At 39.2% G+C, this 20,082-nt stretch overlaps 1 protein-coding gene across 1 annotated transcript; it reads left to right on the top strand.

Moving 5' to 3' along the window:
* Window positions 1–1,260: 1,260 nt before the first annotated feature.
* LOC111344883 (cGMP-dependent protein kinase 1) lies at window positions 1,261–13,074 on the top strand. Its single transcript, XM_022952150.2, has 19 exons — window positions 1,261–1,822; window positions 3,349–3,515; window positions 4,279–4,392; window positions 4,900–5,005; window positions 5,344–5,407; window positions 5,615–5,692; window positions 6,160–6,254; window positions 6,887–6,955; window positions 7,117–7,194; window positions 7,710–7,845; window positions 8,356–8,492; window positions 8,752–8,841; window positions 9,156–9,255; window positions 9,697–9,738; window positions 10,204–10,302; window positions 10,586–10,650; window positions 11,069–11,254; window positions 11,861–11,927; window positions 12,746–13,074. The coding sequence occupies exons 1-19, from the start codon at window positions 1,389–1,391 to the stop codon at window positions 12,839–12,841; spliced, it is 2,223 nt and encodes a 740-aa protein (XP_022807885.2). The 5' UTR covers window positions 1,261–1,388; the 3' UTR covers window positions 12,842–13,074.
* Window positions 13,075–20,082: the final 7,008 nt, after the last annotated feature.

Genomic DNA, 20,082 nt, shown 5'->3' with positions numbered 1-20,082 from the left:
CGAATAACCCCTGTACCACCCTGTTCAAAGTAACTTTTGCTCTTGCAGGAAATGTGAGTAATAGCTCACTCGACCTAGCACTAACTAGCTTACGGCATATTAGACAAGATAGCCGCCTTTTAAGGAGGGATCTACTGAGACTCAAATCATTTACTACACCGATATATCATCGACAGACGCCCGATATATCATCGACAGACGCCCGATATATCATCGACAGACGCCCGATATATCATCGACAGACGCCCGATATATCATCGACAGACGACCGATATTTCATCGACAGACGACCGATATTTCATCGACAGACGCCCGATATATCATCGACAGACGCCCGATATTTCATCGACAGACGACCGATATTTCATCGACAGACGCCCGATATATCATCGACAGACGCCCGATATTTCATCGACAGACGCCCGATATATCATCGACAGACGCCCGATATTTCATCGACAGACGCCCGATATTTCATCGACAGACGACCGACATGTTTCCGACAGCCGACCATTACTGTAGCGCGATCGATATGTCGACCGAGTGATCACCGCTAGTATCGATCGACACTCGATGGAGTGTCCGCGAAAGGTAAGATTCCATTCACCGACTATCGACTGACTGTCGACTGACATGTCGGCCGAGTGTCGATCGACAGGTCGTTTGAGTGTCAACTACACTCGGTCAATTTGTCGGTCGAGTGTCGATCACTGGCATCGATCAACACTCGACCACGGGTGCCGTTAGGACACATGATCCGCTCTCTGGCCATTACTGACTGCTCATTTATTGCGGTCAAGGTAGAGAGCAGCAGCTTTACATTTTCTTTCAGACACAAATCACTTATAATTAAAAGCAAAAACCGTAAATGAAAAATTGAAGTATAATTAAAGAGTTGTCTATTCATTGCACGCACATTTTATGAAACTTGTTCTGTGCACCGATCATTAAACTGCGTCTGGTTACTTAGTATCGACAGCACTGCCAATTTTCTTTTCCGGCTTTGCCAATAGTGTGGACAAATAAAAGAACTGTAACTAAAGCGCTTATTTGTTTTTCCGCCCTGTTTTCTACTGATTGTTTTTTAGTGTGTACAGTGAGAAACGAGAAAACAATGGCAGCTTGCTCAAATCAATTAGAGTCCTAGGTCAGTGTTTATTAACAGTTCACACTCGTAGTAAGAAAGCTTTCCTGTTCACCTGTCAGTCTTATCTATGATTACGCGAATTTCTCATTTACATAACAACTGCGAGGAATTCATTGGAGCAGGGGAACGGAAAACGTTCAGAATGAAGACGGGCAGTAAACTCAAACATGCCGAATTTTGAGCAAAGAATGCCTTGGGTTGGGTTAGGGAAACTGAACGCAGGGAATCGTGAAGATAAACTATGGGGAGCGCAGCGAGTTTGAACCAATCTTACAGCGGTGCGAACGAGCAAAACGGGAAATTACAACAGAGTGCTGCCACAAAGACCAACTCAACAACTCAACTTAAACGAGAACTGAAAGAAAAAGATGACTTCTTGCAGCGGAAAGACGCCGAGTTACAACATCGGCAACGCATAATTGAAGAGAAGGATGCCGAGTTGGCCAAGCTGCGGAAAGAAATTCACGAATTGAAATGTGTCATTCAGCAAACTATATCCAAGAAAAGTATTCTGTCTACTATTCAGGAAGACAGCATTACGGGTGGAAATTCCAAACAGCGACAAGCAATGAGATTCAATCGAAAGGAGAAGAGAATGGCCGTGAGTGGAGAGAGCAGTTCAAAGGCGGAGGAGGATACAAAGAAAGAACTAGAACGCCATCCTAAGGACTTTCGGTGAGTGTTGCTGTTGTTGTCGGTTTATTAATCATCCAGAGCAATTTATTTGATTTAAGTGTTTGCTTTTCCCACTTTCTTGGGCTAGAATTTAAAAGGAAATTCTGAAAGGTAACAGCAAACGGTGAAATGTTTTTTAATTGTCGAGGATTCATCGAAGGTAATGCACATCGACGAGAACCAAACAGAGAGGTGTCCTGTCAAATTCGATAGAACATGGCTGTGTTTTACATCATTCACCTGGTTTTGCTTAAATCAACATGTTTCCGAATAGTCTGTTTTATTTTAACATTCGGATATCCTGTCCTCGGATGTGTTTACTTTCGGGTAATATTCGTCTTGTTGTTGCTCTCGATGTAATTTCATAACGTCCCTGAATGTTACTTTATCGGTAAATGCCGAGGGTTTATTTGATCTTTTTCCTTAGTGATCTAACTATGCGCTTAATGCTGTCAAGAATTTTTCAAAAAATCCTTAGCTACTTGCAGAAACAAGATGGGAACCGTAAAATTTTGCATTGATTTTAGTTTTCTTCGATCTTCCCCTTTAGTCTAAATGCTTCACAGGAACTACCGCCATAGTTCGCCGTAATAATTACAAATGTAAAAAGAGAACTTATCATTACAGCCTCATTACGAGTCCAATTATTTTCTACCTTGTTTTAATACGTCGTGAATTTGGCATGCCTATTGGATTAGTTCACCAGTTGACTCTTGGTAAATGACAAATTTGTCCTGAAAATTTTAAAGGCACTTGATTGGAAACGTTTTATTTTAGCTATGGTGATGGTCTTAGGACAACGTTCGCAACTTTTTGTATCCTCCTATGTGAAGATTACAAGTTAGATTTTAAAGTGACTTGTTATTTATGTTATTTTTGAAGATACCTAGGTACTGCGTCCTTATTTAACACAGTCATAGTTCCACAATATCAATACCTCAATCCCTTTTTATCTTTTTCATCGGAAGTTTTTTTTTTTTCGCTGAAAACATTTTATGTCTATACTCTAAATGTTCCTTCACAAAGAATAAAGATTGGGTTTATAATTTTGTTAAGATATTTCTTCGTTAGAGCACAGTTTTATTTTGAAAAAAATAAGCGACGTCTTGCTCTACAAAAGATTTTTTTGTCTCCCCTGTTACAAAAGTTTCCTACGTCTTTCTCTCCCGCTGGGCTAATAGGGCTGGTAGCCTGGCACCTCGGGCGCCGTACGAACGGGGCGAAATCGTAGTTTGTGAGTTTAGCCAAAATTATTATCACCATGTTCGTCATTTTGAAATTTCACTAAATCTCCTCTATTCTTGTTCGATATTGCTGATATTTTTCAGTCTCCAAACAGTTCAAGTTTGTTTTACCGAATGCAAAAAAATCACGTGGTCGATCGGCCAGGGTCAAATCGTTAATCGTTTTGGTAATAAACAAACTAATTTTAGATATCTCTGGTAGTGCTAAGATTGCTAAGTGTTATTATAATGGTATTTTTTTTGTGTCTAGCGCTATATTCGTCTTTCTCTTATTGATTTAAGGTCTAAGCAACTCATCAAAGGTGCGATCAATGAAAATGATTTCTTGAAGAACCTAGAATCGGCTCAAGTTCGTGAGATAGTGGACTGTATGTACCCCAAGAACTACAGCAAAAGTGATATGATTGTCAAGGAGGGAGATACTGGGCAGGCTTTGTTTGTTATCGCAGGTGAGTTACGATATCTGGAACTGGATCATAACGGAAAATACCTTTAATTTGTCTTAGGGTCAGTCAGGTTCAAGTTATAACATCAGCGAAATATGGATTAAACACATGAATAATCGAGGGCTTGAACTACCAAATGAAACTGAAAAATAGGAACAGCGCATCAACACGTACTAATAAATGCACACGAACATACGACATATAAAGGGGCGCTTGATCATTTGATCTGATCGTAAGACGTAGATAAGGAACACTTTCTGCCGCAAGGAAACAGGTTCAAAGATTTGGGGGCGAACTGGTGTAGGTTGGGACAATTTTTTTTCTTAGTTTAGTTGGCGACTGAACTCGCAAAGGTGAAAGGGGGCGAACTTTCAATGGGGCGAAACTTCCAGATACCAGAACTTTATAGCAGTCGAAACGTCGCGGTATACTTATCAGTAAAACAGTACTAGTACTGAAAAAACCGTTCAATTTCAAGAGGATAAATTAATAATCTGTTGGATCACTCTTAAACCCCTTCAAAATGTAAGTCGTTAATATGTGTAGCTAATGAGCCCTTTGCTTTCGTGAAATCCGACTACTTTTTACCGTCAAAATTGAAAAAATTATTAAGTTTTCCTGTTAATTCCCCTTCCTCTCCCGCTCTGTCATCGCTATAATCGCCTCTGTCAAAGAGAACTTGTTCTTTGATGGGGATTGTCCACTGAAATCGGTGGACATTAAAATAGTCAGAAAATCGTCTTCAGAGTAATCCTTATTTCTATAGAGGGCCGCCTTGAAGTAACCAAGGATGGGGAAGTTTTAGGTGAAATGAATGGAGGAACTGTGTTCGGCGAGCTGGCCATCTTGTACAACTGTAAACGAACTGCCTCTGTAAAAGGTAAACATAAAAAAAAAAAAAATTTTTTTCTTGAGTGTTCAGTCTCAATTAAACAAAAATTCATAGAGATGGTTTTCGTAAGGGTGATCGAGATGAGTAAAGTGCAATTTTCCGAAAGAATTTGGATATATCAATAAAGTTGAAATGGTAAATTGGCCACCGTAATGATTACAAAAGCTGACGTTTCGAGCGTTAGCCCTTCGTCGGAGCGAATGAAGGGCTAACGCTCGAAACGTCAGCTTTTGTAATCATTACGGTGGCCAATTTACCATTTCAACTTTGTTGATATATCCAAATTATTTCGTTACTCCCACCGACGCAGCCCTAAACAGTTTCTTTCGAAACTATCAGCCTTTATTCATTTGCAATTTTCCGAGCTTGGCCTGAAGCTTCACTATTGGAGGGGTCCGTGAAACTGCTAAATTTACGTCAGTTCACCCTATGAAAATGCATTCAGTTCGCGAAGTATCCATTAACCAAGTGTTGGTAAATCTTACTACACAACAGCTTTAGGAAACGCCAAACTATGGATCATCGACCGTCGTGTTTTTCAGACGATTATGATGAGAACGGGAATGATGAGACAAGCTGAGCATATCGCGTTCCTTAAAAGGTAAGAAAAACAAAGACCTTAATTTCCAGTCAGGATTTTTATCTAATGTTCATCGTTTTTACATCATTTTCTGTCAGTTAGAAATGAGTTACTGATTTTCTTAAATGGTAGATACTGTCAGATCTCAGGATAAAAGCGATTTCGCTCCCATTTCTGGCGTGACTTTTCTAAATACTAGCCTTACCGATTTCTCCAACATATTAAGTATAACTTTATTTTAACTTCTATACTTGATTATTAAATTTTCTCCTAATTCACACGAGAAGGAAATGAATGTCCTTTCAGTAAGAATAAACAATAAACCTTTCAACCTGATCTTTGATGTTTCTCTCCGAAAGCGTTCCTCTTTTGAAGAACTTGTCCAATCAGGAATTTGCCAAACTTGGTGATGTTTTAGAAGAGGTAAGATAGCATACATCATAGCTCTTTGAACTCAGTTTAAACGACAAGTCGATTTACGATATAATATTTCATCCATACGTACATTTGAATTTGTGAAAGAGAAGAAGAAAAGAAAAAATCAAAACGACGCCTTCGCAAACTCTTCTTGCGGGTTATGGTAGACATTGTGATTAAATTTCTAAATTTTTACTTTTTTTATTTCTATAGGACTATTACCATGGAGAAGACTTCATTATCCGCGAGGGAGAAAGGGGAGACACATTTTATATCATTACTAAGGGCTCGGTAAGGGACACTCACAACATGCGGTGCAGTCGACTTCCTTAAGAAGCTACTTCTTACCGCATCTTAGATGCTTGGGATCTGGATGGTTGTAGGATCATAGACGGATATTTTAGAACTGGAAAATGCCCGCGAATGACCGAATGTACGATGTCTTGCGTGGGTGCAGCGTGCCCGAGTGGATTTGATGGGCGGTATAATTAAATCCGTAGGCTGAAATCTTCCACCCTGCTATTCAATTAGGTTTGTCATCAACCTCGTTCCCAAGCTCACTCTTCTTTCGGCTCCCCTGGAAGGCCCTCGGGAACTTCGCTTTGGAAATACCCAACTGGGTGCCTTATCTATTTACGCTATTTTCCATGCATTTACAGTGTCCTAAGTTGGTAAAAAGAAACTTAATAAAGCTGAATATAATGATATTATTGAAACAAAAAACTTGTTACATGACATAACTTAGTGTGTTTTATCAGGTGATCGTCACCCAAAGGGTTGCTGGACAAGACGAGCCTCAGGAAGTCAGGCGACTTCAAAAGGGCGATTACTTTGGCGAGAAAGCTCTCTTGAGGTAAATTTTAAAACATTTATAAAGACTTAAGCTTACGAGTTTTCTCCCTCTTTTTCTTTCAAGAAGCAGATTGCACCATTTCTCTTTTGAGCTGTTTTAAAATAACCCTGATACATTGTCATGGCGGAGGCAACCTTCAGAGGTCTCCTTTATTGATACCTCAGTTTGTTAAGCTTGTTTCCTACATGTACTGATGGTAGAATATGGGTCACATGCCCAGCATACTTAGCACACCCTATCTTACATCACACTCAGTAATCTACCTACCAAAGGAATAATTTTCCTGCCATTACGCAGAGTTGGCTTGATGCAACTCTAATTGCATCATTGGTGGCGATTTCGACCACTTGCTCGGCTCTGGTGGTATTTAAACGCGGTTTCCTCCACGATTCCAATGAAAAAAAAAAGGGTTTTTAAGTCACCTGAAGAGAGAAATTATGGGGGTGGGCAGGGGGTAGTGGAAGGAGAGGGCTCAAAGGAAAAAGTTTTATTAAAATACGAATAGTTTCACACTGGAAATAATTTTTTTTATCAATTGGTCCAGCAGAACAACAATACTGTCATAAGTTGCCTTGATTTACAATCTGCCAACCTGATCTGCGTAATGTACCTTTTATTATTTCCTATTTTAGTGAAGACCGCAGAACAGCCAATGTCATCGCTGAATCACCCGGTGTGGAATGTCTTGTTGTCGAAAGAACGTCAGTCGTCATTTTATTTATTCATTTATTTTTTTTGTGAATAGTGCTAAACCACACAAGTGTAAAATGAAATGAATTTTGGCGTAGATATTGTTGTTGTAAGTACTGAATAGGCTGTTGCTTTGAAAGTCCTTAGTACCCAGTCTGATCACATCTTTCAGCGCATTCAAGGCTGTGATTGGTAACCTCGATGAGCTCAGAAAAAAGGATTATGGCGACGAAGAAAGAGGGGCTAGGAGGTGAGGACCCTTCTGATAAAAGCTGATTTTTAGTGTCTCTGAGTACCATTTATGCAGATAGTGTTTTAAGTTTAAATACACCAAGGACAACGAAAAGCGCGAGGGAGAGAGAATTCATTTGTAGCGCCAATTTTTTTCCATTTGTGCTTCTAACCACTGGGTAATACAGACTCGAAATCCCTCGCTATTCACACTCGTACTTTTATCTCGCTATTCAGCTAATTTTTGGTGTTGGTGTTAATGAGTCACTCAACAGGTTCCCCTCCCTGAGACGTCAATAAAGTTATACGCCATATAACATTGACTTCAACTTTCGTGTTCGAGATTTTGAGATGAGTCTAGGATCTTTCGTCTCTTAGTGTTCATCCATCCGCAGGTGGTTGATAACCTTAGCTAAAAAAAGACGAAAAATCATAACAGACGATATCTAGCGACGACAACATGACAGAAATTTATACTTGGCAATTGAACCGAAAAGTGACTTTCGAAAATTTTGACCTTTGCTTTATTTTTAGGGCCTTTCCTAACGATAAACCCGAGGGAAGTTACTATGATGAGAAAAAGATTGCCAAGGAATTCGAAGATCTAGCACTTGATGAATTGGAGGTTATCGCTACTCTTGGAATGGGAGGATTTGGACGCGTGGAATTGGTAACGACTTACGCCCTTTATTCGCTGTACATGGTTGTTTCCAGGGTCTCTTCTTTTCCCTTAAGGGAAAGAGACACCTTGGAAAAAAAGTTAATTTTTTAATGCAATTTATGACTTTGATGTGGTAGTTATTTGCGTGGATGTTAAGTTTTACGAGATGAGGATTTCTATAAAACAGACACTTCTAATTCTTGCTTCCTTCTTCGAAGAAAGTCTTTCGCCAGTTTCGTGGTAAATCTCTAATGAAAGCCTCCGGGGTATTTCATTGAACAAATCTGCGTGTAAGGACAATGTTACAGAGGCGAGGCGAGCTGGATGTGAGAGCACTCCAGGACTAAGAAAATAGTTCACAGAAATATTCTCCTTTTTCTCTCAATGATGGAAGGTCTACCACCCAGGTTTAGTTTCTCTTCACTTACTCTTTCTTCATTTGAAACTGAATTACGAAGGGAATTTTTAATCTCTGTCGCTTATCACGATGAAATTTTTTACACTTATCATCTATTTCAGGTCCAAAATGTAAAAAACCAGCAAACATACGCTCTGAAGTGCCTGAAGAAAAAACACATTTTGGATACACGACAACAAGAACATATTTACTCTGAAAAGAAAATCATGCTCCAGGCAAAGTCTCCTTTCATTTGCAAGTAAGGCACTATGATGGAACCGAACAAAACGGTTTTACTGTACGCGAAATACCTAACAGTTGACTTGAATTGAAATTTTCCTCTGGAAAATGCAACTTCGTTCCCAGGGTATTTCATCTTCCCGCCCCCTCCCCTCCAGGGGGTGGGAAGATGAGAGACCCTGGGAATAGTAAATTACGGGCTTAATGATGGCAAACTATTCTTTTAGTTGCCTTTAAATTTTCCTATCATTACTTTTAATCTTTCCTATCATTCTCAGGTTGTACAGAACATTCAAGGATCGAAAATACCTCTACATGCTGCTGGAAGTTTGTCTGGGCGGGGAGCTGTGGACTATATTGAGGGACAGGTAAGAGAAAACAAGACGAGGAAAAAGATTGTGTGGAGAAGTAAAGATTGCGATAGAAAAGGTGACAAAGTGATGTAAGCACTCGCCTTCCTTCGCTGTGGCCCTGCTTCCGTTTTCGAACCAGGCGTCCCATTTGGATTAAGGTTGTTTTATTTTTGGTTGCCTTCACGCCCAATTAAAAGCCCTGAAAAAGGTTTATAATTTATTCCGTTAGCTGCAGCGTGAGGTGCAGTGTTTATTTGTGGGATGGAGTTTTTTCTCCGATAAGATTTCTTTATATTAGCCTTATTAGTTTGAACATCTCTCTTATGCAGAGGGTTTTTCGATGATTCTACGGCTCGATTTTTTGTTGCCTGTGTGGTTGAGGCGTTCGAGTACCTTCATTCCAGAGGAATTGTTTACAGAGACTTAAAGGTAACAAACTGCCTACCCTGTGTCTAACTGCCAACCCTGTGTAGATTCTTTGGAGCGCTTTTCGATTGAGTATCTTAAGATCAATACCAAGGTAAACACCACAGCCAATCAGGATGAGACATCACAGTCAAGTAGCCGAACGACCTTGAAGCGCGGGAAAAGCGTTGGTGACAAAGTCACGATTGGTTCTCGTTTTGCCCCTGGGTAACTGACTTGCTAAGGGGATGGCGCCACTTTTCTTGACCAATCACAGAGCAAAGAGACGTAATTCCAACGCAATTTCAGATTACTTTTAACGATCGAATTAATTATTTCGAAAACTCAAAGACACTGGAGTTATAATTTTTTCATTCCGTTTGATACGTAGAGGAAGCTTATGCAATTATTTTCCAGTGCAGTGGGCGTATTAAAAAAAATTTGTGTTCCCATTGTTTTTATAAGCCAGAAAATTTGCTTTTGGACAAAGATGGATACGTGAAGCTGGTAGGTTGAGTTTTTGCTACTCTTCATTTTCAAAGTTTCATTTAGTTGCTTTTATGTTTGCTTGCTTGACTGTGTTGAATTAAAATACATATACAATCCACAAATAGCACTTTGGGCCATAGCAGTGGCTGCTAAACGCTCGTTGGTTGTAAAAGAGGCCAAGAATTACGTTTTTGACGGGAAAATTTGCTTAATCGCAAAAGCAAGAGAACGTTTGCTATTTTCCTCTAAGGTTCAATTGAAGTTTATAGGAAAAATGAGTGTGATCAGAGTGCACTTTTTGCCATCAGTTTACCGTAGCCTTTAATTTCAATCATAAACTCACTAAAATTTTTAAAGTAATTCAAAATTATCCACATAAAGTGAATAACGTCCTTGCCTGCCTGCCGATAATTTGTTAAGTCATATAAAGCAGTTTTAAAAGCAGAAAAGAAATAACATAAATAACGCTTGGCTTTTGTGTAGGTGGATTTTGGTTTCGCCAAACGAATTGGATTTGGGAGGAAGACGTGGACGTTTTGTGGTACACCTGAGTATGTAGCGCCAGAGATAATACTCAACAGGGTGAGTTTTAAAGACAGTATTGATGATATTGTTTTGATTTACATCTGCTCCAGCCTTCGATTTTCTGCTCATTGATCTGTTTCACTTCGTGCCTCCTAATTACCTGTTTATCTGTTTGTCTATCTCACCGCTTGGTACGGTACCTGTGTACTTGTCTATCAGTCTGTTTTGCCGTCTATTGATTCATCTCCTCGTAAATCTGTCTAACAGCCCTTCTGTTTTTGTGTCTGTTCTGGTGGCTGCCCTGTCCTTGGCTTTTATAACTCTTTTTCTCTCATTTAAGGGCCATGACTTGTCAGCTGACTGTTGGTCTCTGGGAATTCTAATATTTGAGTTTCTGACTGGAAGGTTAGCCTTTTCTCTATATTCGGGAACCAGCCCATCCGGGAAGTTAGGGCGTTGGTCTCGCGACCCGGAGGTTCTGAGTTCGAATGTTAGGCCAAGCTTAATAAATTCCTAAAAAGATTTAGCTGGTTCAGTTTCGATTTTTGATAGAGTTCTTTGTTTCATCGAATTGCTAAGTAAACAGAGATAATCTTTTATTTATTTCTGGCTCAATCATTAATTTAATCATTATATCTCACTCACCATAATTACTCATTTCAAATTTCAAACAACCGAACACGAGTGTAATTTCTCGAATTCAGGACCCTTTTAACTAAAACATTTTTTGATTTCTCAAGAGTTACATGCGCAAAACCTTAACAACGATTATATTATTTAACTATTTTTAATGAATGATACTCGACGTTTGGACTTTCAACAGTCCACCATTTTATGGCCCTGATCCTATGAAGACATATAACATCATTCTTCGAGGAATGGATGTCGTAGAGTTTCCCAAAAAGATCGGACGCAATCCTCAAAATCTCATCAGGAGACTTTGCAAAGAGAGTCCTTCAGAAAGACTGGGATACCAAAAAGATGGCCTCACAGACGTCAAGAAACACAAGTAACGTGCATTCTTTTTTATCTGCTTGAGTCTCAGTACAGAGAATTTACTGAATCACCAACACAAAGACGATGAGAAAACCCTTGTTTGATGAACGATAATACAGACCCAGCGCGCAATTTTGATATTAAACATTACGACAGAAACTCTTTTAATCAGGTCTTGCCTTCGTTCTTCTACTTGATTAAAGCTTAAGCGCAATTCCTAAAGTGATTGGTGAAGAGCAACCCACCTGGCTTATTTACACACCAATAGGATAGCTAACGCTTCATTTGCGTTCGCATATTATGTAGGTACATTTCGTCGTGTAAGAAAGTCAACTGTTGTGTCTTTATTTATCATGGAATATGTTTGACAGATGGCTATTTTTTTCCTCCAATTTTGTCATGGTGATTTGGTACCAGGACCGTTTTTCGTTCGATTCTCTATAATCATAATTGTGATCGCTCAAATCAGACAACTGCTGGAGTTCCTTCCTGGATTCTGCTTTTCAATTCATTTCCAGAGTGGACCCTGTTTCATTAGATGTACCGTATTTCTTCTCTCCCTCAATTTGTTTTTGATATTATTATAACTTGAACTCAGTTATTACATTTTTCTCTTCAGATGGTTTCAAGGTTTTCACTGGCAAGGCCTGTTGGAGCGGACCCTTGAACCTCCAATAAAACCCAAGGTACTTGATATGACATAGAGCGGCTTGTTATTGACTGTAAGAATCAAGTCGCATTTAGTCTGTTAAATTGTAAATATGATAAACGCGAAGTGAGTGTATCACCGTAAAACTTACTAATCAGTTTTCACCAACTAAACTAACGACGTTCCACCGACAAACGTAACTATTTACTTAATCTTATGATGACATTCCTTGTCACAGATAACAATCGTTTTCAGCGAACTGTTCCTCGCTCCCACCAACACAGTGCACGATCGAATACACCTGAAGCAGGTCGATACAGGCTTACCCCTTCAGGGGCGGATCTAGGGGGAGGGTGCTGGGGGTGCGCACCCCCCCCCCCTTGAGATGACCTGCGGCTTTCTAATACAAGTGGTATTCTGCTATTACAATTTGTTGACGTCCGGTCACCAGTCAGTTACGCCATTTTTTAGTGGTACACCCCCTCCTCAAAAAAATCCTGGAGCCGCCCCCTGCCCTTTAACCCCTTAGAGAGACTAGCATCTAATTTCTCCTTACAAAATCACTCCTGAATCCAACACTAAGGTCATGAGAATACAAGAAATGATCACCGACTAAAGATTCTCTTGACTGTTACGCAAATTCTCCTTATTAGTACCTTAGAAAATGTATTGAGAGCAGTATGGAGAATAAGCAAACTGATTTTGGGTGTGGAGGGTTAAGAATTCAAAACGTCATCGGCACTCCCTAGGCACCCTTAAAAATTCATACGGTTCACCTAATTCGACGGCGATCAACCTCTTGGTTCAAATCTCTATGCTGTATGCTTAAAGAGTGTTATTTTAAATATTGATCAGGTGAAAAGCTCCACAGACTACACAAATTTCGACCATTATGCAAAGGATATGGATGTACCGCCAGACGACCTTTCAGGCTGGGATGAGAACTTTTAACGCATGCTCGAGGTGTAATTGTAGAGGTAGTGAAATATCTAAAAGCTCTAAAACAGGTTAGGGGCTTTCTTTTTAACAAAAGAACACTGTAAAAAGAATGTCGGAAAATTGTATGGAAAATTATTTATGAAAGCCTGTACATAGATGGTTTTTCTTCACAGAAAACTTATAAGTAATATTCTAGAAACCTATTTAAGTTGAAACCATCAAAATTATATATTTGCGCATACGAATATGTTTGTGAAAGGGGTGGTTTTGTAATAACATTTGTATACCTCTGATATTACTGTAATTCCCTTTGATTACTGTAATTCCTTTTTGTATGGCCTACCAGCCTACACTATAAAAAAGCTACAACACGTCCAGAATGCCGCGGCGCGCCTCGTCACACTTACAAAAAAGCATGATCACATTACGCCTGTTCTTTTCAATCTTCATTGGCTTCCCGTTAATCAACGTATTATTTTTAAGATTTTACTTATAACCTACAAGGCACTTAACAACTTGGCACCGTCGTACATTTGTGATTTGCTTACATCTTACACCCCATCGCGTCAACTACGCTCATCATCCAAGCACCTTCTGGTTTCTCAATCCTATAACTTGAAAACATATGGCGCAAGATCCTTCTCTGTAGCAGCACCAACATTATGGAATGCTTTGCCAAGTGAAATTAGAAATGCTCAGTCTGTGTCTGTTTTTAAAAGTAGATTAAAAACTTTTCTTTTTAGAAGAGCCTTTTATAATTAATATTAGCTGTCTTAAGTGTTAATGTTAAAGTTTTTGTAGGCGCCTTTGAACAGTAGGATACTGGCGCGGTATAAATCTTTTATTATTAATATTATTATTATTATTATTATTATTATTATTATTATTATATTTGTGCTAATTTTTGGGTGAGTATTCGTTTCTTTTCAAAATGACTTATTTAAATAAATCTTGCAGACATATGAAAGACTGCAGGTTAAAGATTTTTAAAATTTCCTCCAAACTATTGAGGTGATTCTTCACCCAAAACTCCTTGAGAATAACTGTGCGCGCCTTCCAACAGCATGGTGGATTTTTTTTCGCAATAAATGGACGACCTTAACCGACACGATGTCTAATGCTCTTTCTCAAACGATGTCAACTTTTTTTGTCTCATGATTTTAATGAACAAATTATCATGTTCAAGATAGAAATAGAAATAGATAGAAATAAATAAGGAGTAAATGAATTATAAGGAAAAATCTTACGGAACGTAAAGAGTACGCAAAACCTGAACATGATATTTGTGATATTTATGATATTTGTGAGTGATATTGTGAGAGTGATATTTGTGAGACATTTATGATATTTATGAGTGACTCTTTTGGCAAGTAGAATGTGATCTGAAACAAAGTTGCCTCCGGCCCACTTCACCCACATGTCAATTCGACTTCGAGACGAGTTTCCCGACTCGTCACGAGTCAGGTTGTAATAGCTCATCAGTCGACCCCGGTTACTTGACTCTTAACATGAAGCCATCAAAGTATTCAAAAATAGAAAATATGCATTTCATGCCGAATTCTTTAGTACACTTTAAATCAGTGGAATAATTCTTCATGAGCTTGAAATAAGATTTGATAGGAGAAGCCGCCAGCCCAGCAGTCGACTGGAAGGTACGACAAATAACCGTCTTTGTGTAAGGTCCTCGCGCACGTCTGGTCCAAAGAGAAACACCGTCACAAATTATTGTTCATACATGGTATATCGAGTAATCCTCTCCATGCTTCCAAATGGATTAAAATCAATTACAGACCAGGAATCTGTGCTATAATATCGCTGGTAGCGCCCGTGGGCATTACGAAGCGAATCCTGATTGGCTCAGTTGAGCGGGCGAGCTGTGCCCATCTTGCCCGCTCGGGATTACCCGCGTTGTCCCGTCTACCGGCCCAAGAAAAAAGAAAAGTACACACTTTTGACAAAATGTTGGTGAAGAAGACGCAAAAAGCGGCAAAAGACAGTCAAAACAAGGAAAATATAATAATTTGAATATATCAACAAAGTTGAAATGGTAAATTGGCCACCAAGTGACGTTTCGAGCGTTAGCCCTCCGGCGAAGTCCTAACGCTCTAAACGTCAGCTTTTATAATCTTAACGGTGACAAATTTACCATTTCAACTTTGTTAATTTATTCAAATTATTTCGTTACCCCCACCGACGCAGCCCCAAACAGTTTCTTTAGAAACTATCAGCCTTTATTCCAGGAAAACATAAACGACTCTAATGGGCTTTTTGTGCTGCAAACACAGTTGGCTCTCTTTCCCGGCTCTCGAAATAATCATATCATTTTTGATTCTTAATAAAGTGAAATATTTTTCCGCTATAGAGTAAATCCTTTATCGACTAAGCTTGTTTAGTCAAGATGGCTGGATTTAAGTCTTGTTCTTGTTTTTCCGTTGTTATGAAAATAAAAAGGCAAAAAAAGAACTCGGGCAATATCCAGCCATCTGGATTGTACGCATGGTCACTAACACATACGTATTGTCTTTTTCCATTTAGAAATAATTAGTGTGTTACGTTTATCTTCTGACGCTCAGAACAAGGTCAAGAAAACGAAAACCTTGAAATCATCATAATTAAAACGTTTTCCCGGCCCGTAATATTCGCTTAGTAACGTCCTCCTTTTATTCCGTGCGTCTTTCCTATTATAATCCTTTACATCAAAACATTAAAGTAGAAGTGCAACAAATGTGGAAGGCAGGTTAATAATGAAACGGCGTCTGTTTGATGAAATTTAATTGTCCATTCGGATTACTTTCACTTTTGGAGGCAACTTCAGCAAACAAGTCAATATTCTTTTACAATGTTACATGTTCTGATTTAATTTTGTGATTTTAAAAAAAATCGAATGCGATTGGAAAAATGTTTGGCGAATCATTCATTTAGCCGCCGAGTTCAAAGTCAGATTTCGTGGAGGCCCATATTGAAAACATTCTCAGGACCCACAGGTCTATGATGTAAACATCCTCTAACTTTTGCGTGTGTTAGTGCGGGAAATTAATGACAAATTCGAAAACGCTTCTGTAAATAATGTCATGAAAGCGAAAAAAATCATGGGCACTTCTGCCCTCCCAGCAGTATAGGCCAGTAAGGTCACCGCCTTTTAACAACTCAGTTCTTTTTTCATTTCTGCCATTTGCGGCGAGCTTAAAAGGAATATAAGTTGGACAGTCCCACGAATTTCTGTCCTCGCTCGATTGGACGTGTAAAATTAGATATTTAGTTTAAACAATACCACAACAAAACCTTTATTACGTGCATCGATTAGCATTGTTATGGTCCAATCTTGAATTTCCTTTTGCTTTGTAAGACATTTACGAGAAATTTTAGTTTTGAAGTAACACCTGCAATTAAGCTTTTAGCCATAGAGTTTGTTGAAAGCTTCTAGAATTCATTTCTTCGGGTGAGTCTTCTTCAGAGCGACAATGAACGCAACACTCGACTGTCCTTCATTTCATCTACTCCGCTATTTATTTTTAAAAGAATTCTCAAAAGATTTGTTTATCCTAATGTGCGTTACAGACGCCATTATCCTCTTTTTTGCAACGCTTGGAAATATCCTGATCTTAACTGCGCTAAGAAAGAATCAGTCCATACACTCGCCCTCGAAAGCTCTCCTCAGTAGTTTGGCATTCTCTGATCTTGGTGTCGGGATAATAGTTGCCCCACTACACTTTGCTCTTACTCTGGGTGTCATCCGAGAAAACCCATCACAGTATTGTGCATTGTATCAACCTACGACTTTGGCTGGTTTCATCATGGCCTCAGTTTCAACTATGACATCTCCTGCAATCGCTTTGGACAGATATCTCGCATTTTGCCTTCGAATCAGATATCAGCAATTAGTTACACTGAGGAGAGTTGTTGTACTGCTGTGCTTACTGTGGGGTACAGGGATCTTCTTCGCTGTGTTGTGGACCCTTGGTGGGAACATTCATTTCATTGTGGGAGCGGTCTTGACGGTACTCTGTACAACGACGACTTTCTACTTTTATCTGAGGATATTCTTTGGGTTACGTAAACAAACAGCTCAGATTCAACAACAGAGTCGACTCAGGACCAGCCGAAGGAAAATGTTTAGCATCCCAGCCTATAAAAAGACTGTTAATAATATGTTTTTAATTTATTGCGTTCTATCGATTTGCTATGTGCCATATTTCTTAGCGCTGATGTTGATTTTCTTTGTGGGTCTTAACAGTACCTCCTTTCTAGTTATCAGTTTTGCATATATCGTCATACTCTTTAATTCGGCGATAAATCCTATTGTCTATTGTTGGAGAATACGCGATCTCAGACGACAAGTGCTTAGAATTCTAAGTCACTTTCAAACTTTTTAGGAAAAACGTTAGGCAACCAATTAAAGTTCGGCAGGTTACCGGTGTGTCCAACCTGAAAACTATCATTTAATAGCTTCATTTTCTATGATTTAGTCTCTTCATCAATATATGGAGTTTCTCTCTTTCGTTCAAAGTCAGCCTTTTGCAATAACCTAGCCTTCTTATCGCAAGCAAAATTTATCAGCCTGTTTCAGAGGTAACTGCCATCAGGTTATCATGCACATTTCCGTTTGACAAGAAGTTTCTCGAAATCGCTTTGCCTCCCAATCACACCTGGATCATCACTTCGATGGTGAAAACTCGATTGTCGATGTTAATCGACCAGAAAATTGCTTTTTGGTTACTTATTCAACTCCAGCTGCGAGTTTGAAATTATTCACCACTTAACCAATGGCATGTCGCGTTTGTGATAACAAAGAGGAATGCTGTGAAGGACAAAGTCTTTTTTAAAACCAACTTTAGTCGAAACTAAACTAAGCGGCACCGTATTAAGCGATCAGTTGTCAGAGTCCTGCATGTTTTCCCCCTTAATAAAATAGAGGGTAAAATTACTGAATGCTGATTGGTCAATGAAGAGGGTATTTTGCTTCTCGACTCGGGCAATTTCAGCAACTTCTGAAAACACGCATGATATTAATCCTTAATTTAACATAACTAAAGCAAAGCGCGCGCTCTGATTGGTTAATTCAGCATCTATTATTTGCCTATCGGTGTATGTTGCTAATGTGAGCAAATGCGAAGACTATTTTTCCGCGCGCGCTTGTTTTTTCTGATCACGTAAGATTTGTTAAATAAAAGGGAACTCTTGTTACAATGTATCAATGTTATGTTATAAAACAAATGGTGAACGCCATAGCGTGTACTATTGAGTTATGGATGCACTTGGGAGGTTTGCTAAGCACTCAAGAAGCTAGAGTCGCACTCGGCTATCGCCTCGTGCGACTCTTACGCTTCTTTCGTTCTTAGCAACCTCCCGCGTGCATCCATGTCTCAATAGTATACGCTATGGCGTACACCATTTGTTTATTTTACTCGGCCCATGCGATTACCTATATTAATCAGTGTAATTTTCATCTCTATTAAGCGGTGACCTCTATTAAGCAGTCGCAATGGGGTATTGTATTGTCCTACACCTGTATGAGGGGGGCTTTGGGATTTTCGGTTTGGCGGTTTTGACTGTTTTTTGGATCGGTTTTTCGGTTTTTGGGCCAAAAAGGTTCGGTTTTTCGGTTTTGATGTTCAAAGCGGTTTGCGGATTTTACGTGTTTTTGCATTAGGCCGGTTTTCACGAAAACTCTGATGCGGTTTTCGGTTTTTCCTTTTTGACCTCTTTAAAGGTGAAAATGTAGCGGGTTTGTTAGGTTTGCATGCGGTTTTCGGTTTTGCTACCTTTTTTCGTCGGTTTTTCGGTGTTGGAGGTTTTTTTCTCTGGTTTTGTGGTTTCCTAGAGGCCCCAACGCCCCCCTCCTGTATTGAACCGTGGATCACTTAAATAAAACCAAGTAATAATTTTAGCCATTTTACTCTCCTAACATCATAATTATTAATGGTATTTTCGAGCGAGATTCTGTACTTTAAATGGTCGCCGTGGGTGACCGCTTAATCACAGAATCGACTGTACATGTCTTGTAAAAGGCTTTCTCCTATCATCTTTCACTTTCCTATCTTTGAAGTAACCCCTTACTTTGAAGATCGTTTCAATTGTCAAAACTTGAAAGCAATAAATAGTAGATGACGTAGATTTCAAGTAGGAGAGAATGTACAAATAACTTTTAACCATCTTGATGAGCTACTACGGTGCAAAAAGAGTTGGAAATGGCGGTTAGTCTGTATCATGCAAAATATTGCTTTTTAACTGGTAATACAGCTTCACTAAGACTCATTTACTTGTTTATGCGTGTGAGAAAGGGAGCTTTGTGTACCTTGACTTCTGACCTCTGTCTAGAACCATTCCGGTGTTGCCTTACAAGAGGATATCTTGGTGCATCTAGTCAACCTTTAGAGCAAAGTCGTTCTAGCCTTTGACTGGTTTAATTTCATAGAACATGATTTCGTTAATTCAATGAAGGTGTTATTCAAAGATGAGCTTCAAAAATTTCAAACACTTTGAAGCCGTGTGTAAATCTCTATCACCAGTAACTAAATTACGACTGATTTTCGTATGGTCAGTCACTGCAATCGTATCAGTCGCTATCATTCTTGAACTTGTAAGAACTGTAGCAGCTATCAGAGCGATCGAATGAAAAGCAGGCTTAGAGACGTAGTCGATAGGATGTGGGATGAACGGGCCTCTGTTGTCGCGTCATGATAAGCCATTTCATTGGAAAACAATGAGAGAAAGGTGTAAGTTTGGTTCGAGTTGTAAATGTTCACCCAACATTGAAAACTGTTTTTCTGTGGCTCAGTTCGAAACAAATCAGAAGTACTTCTCTCAGCGACTTCCCTTAAGCCCCACGAACACATGATAACAATACAACGGGCATTTAATTACGATTATGTACACAATTGCATCGATTGTTGTCGCAAGGTCCTTGCGTCACGGCGTTTACAAAGGGTCCAAAATGGGGTTCTTCAAACCCGCGATCGCGACTTAAATAGGGATTGCTGTGAAAATGAAAGAAAAAGAAGATGTATAACCCCAGACTTGTTTAGGAAGTGTCAGGTAACGAAGAAATTTTAGACAAATTATTTATGAGACTTTCACTTTCAAATTTAGGTGAAATCTAATTCAGCTGTCACTCTTGGAGATAAATGCTGAGGCGCAATAAACTTCGAGTAAATGAAACCATATTTGTTGCCTTTTTTTCGCTGCAGTACACCTTTTATTTAAAGACAGTTTCCATCAATTCAGTTAATTAATTTTGTCAATTTTCGGCTGAG

The sequence above is a fragment of the Stylophora pistillata genome, chromosome 1, assembly GCF_964205215.1.
Source record: "Stylophora pistillata chromosome 1, jaStyPist1.2, whole genome shotgun sequence".
In the NCBI taxonomy this organism is placed as follows: Eukaryota; Metazoa; Cnidaria; class Anthozoa; order Scleractinia; family Pocilloporidae; genus Stylophora; species Stylophora pistillata.
This window is presented reverse-complemented; position numbering and strand designations above follow the sequence as displayed.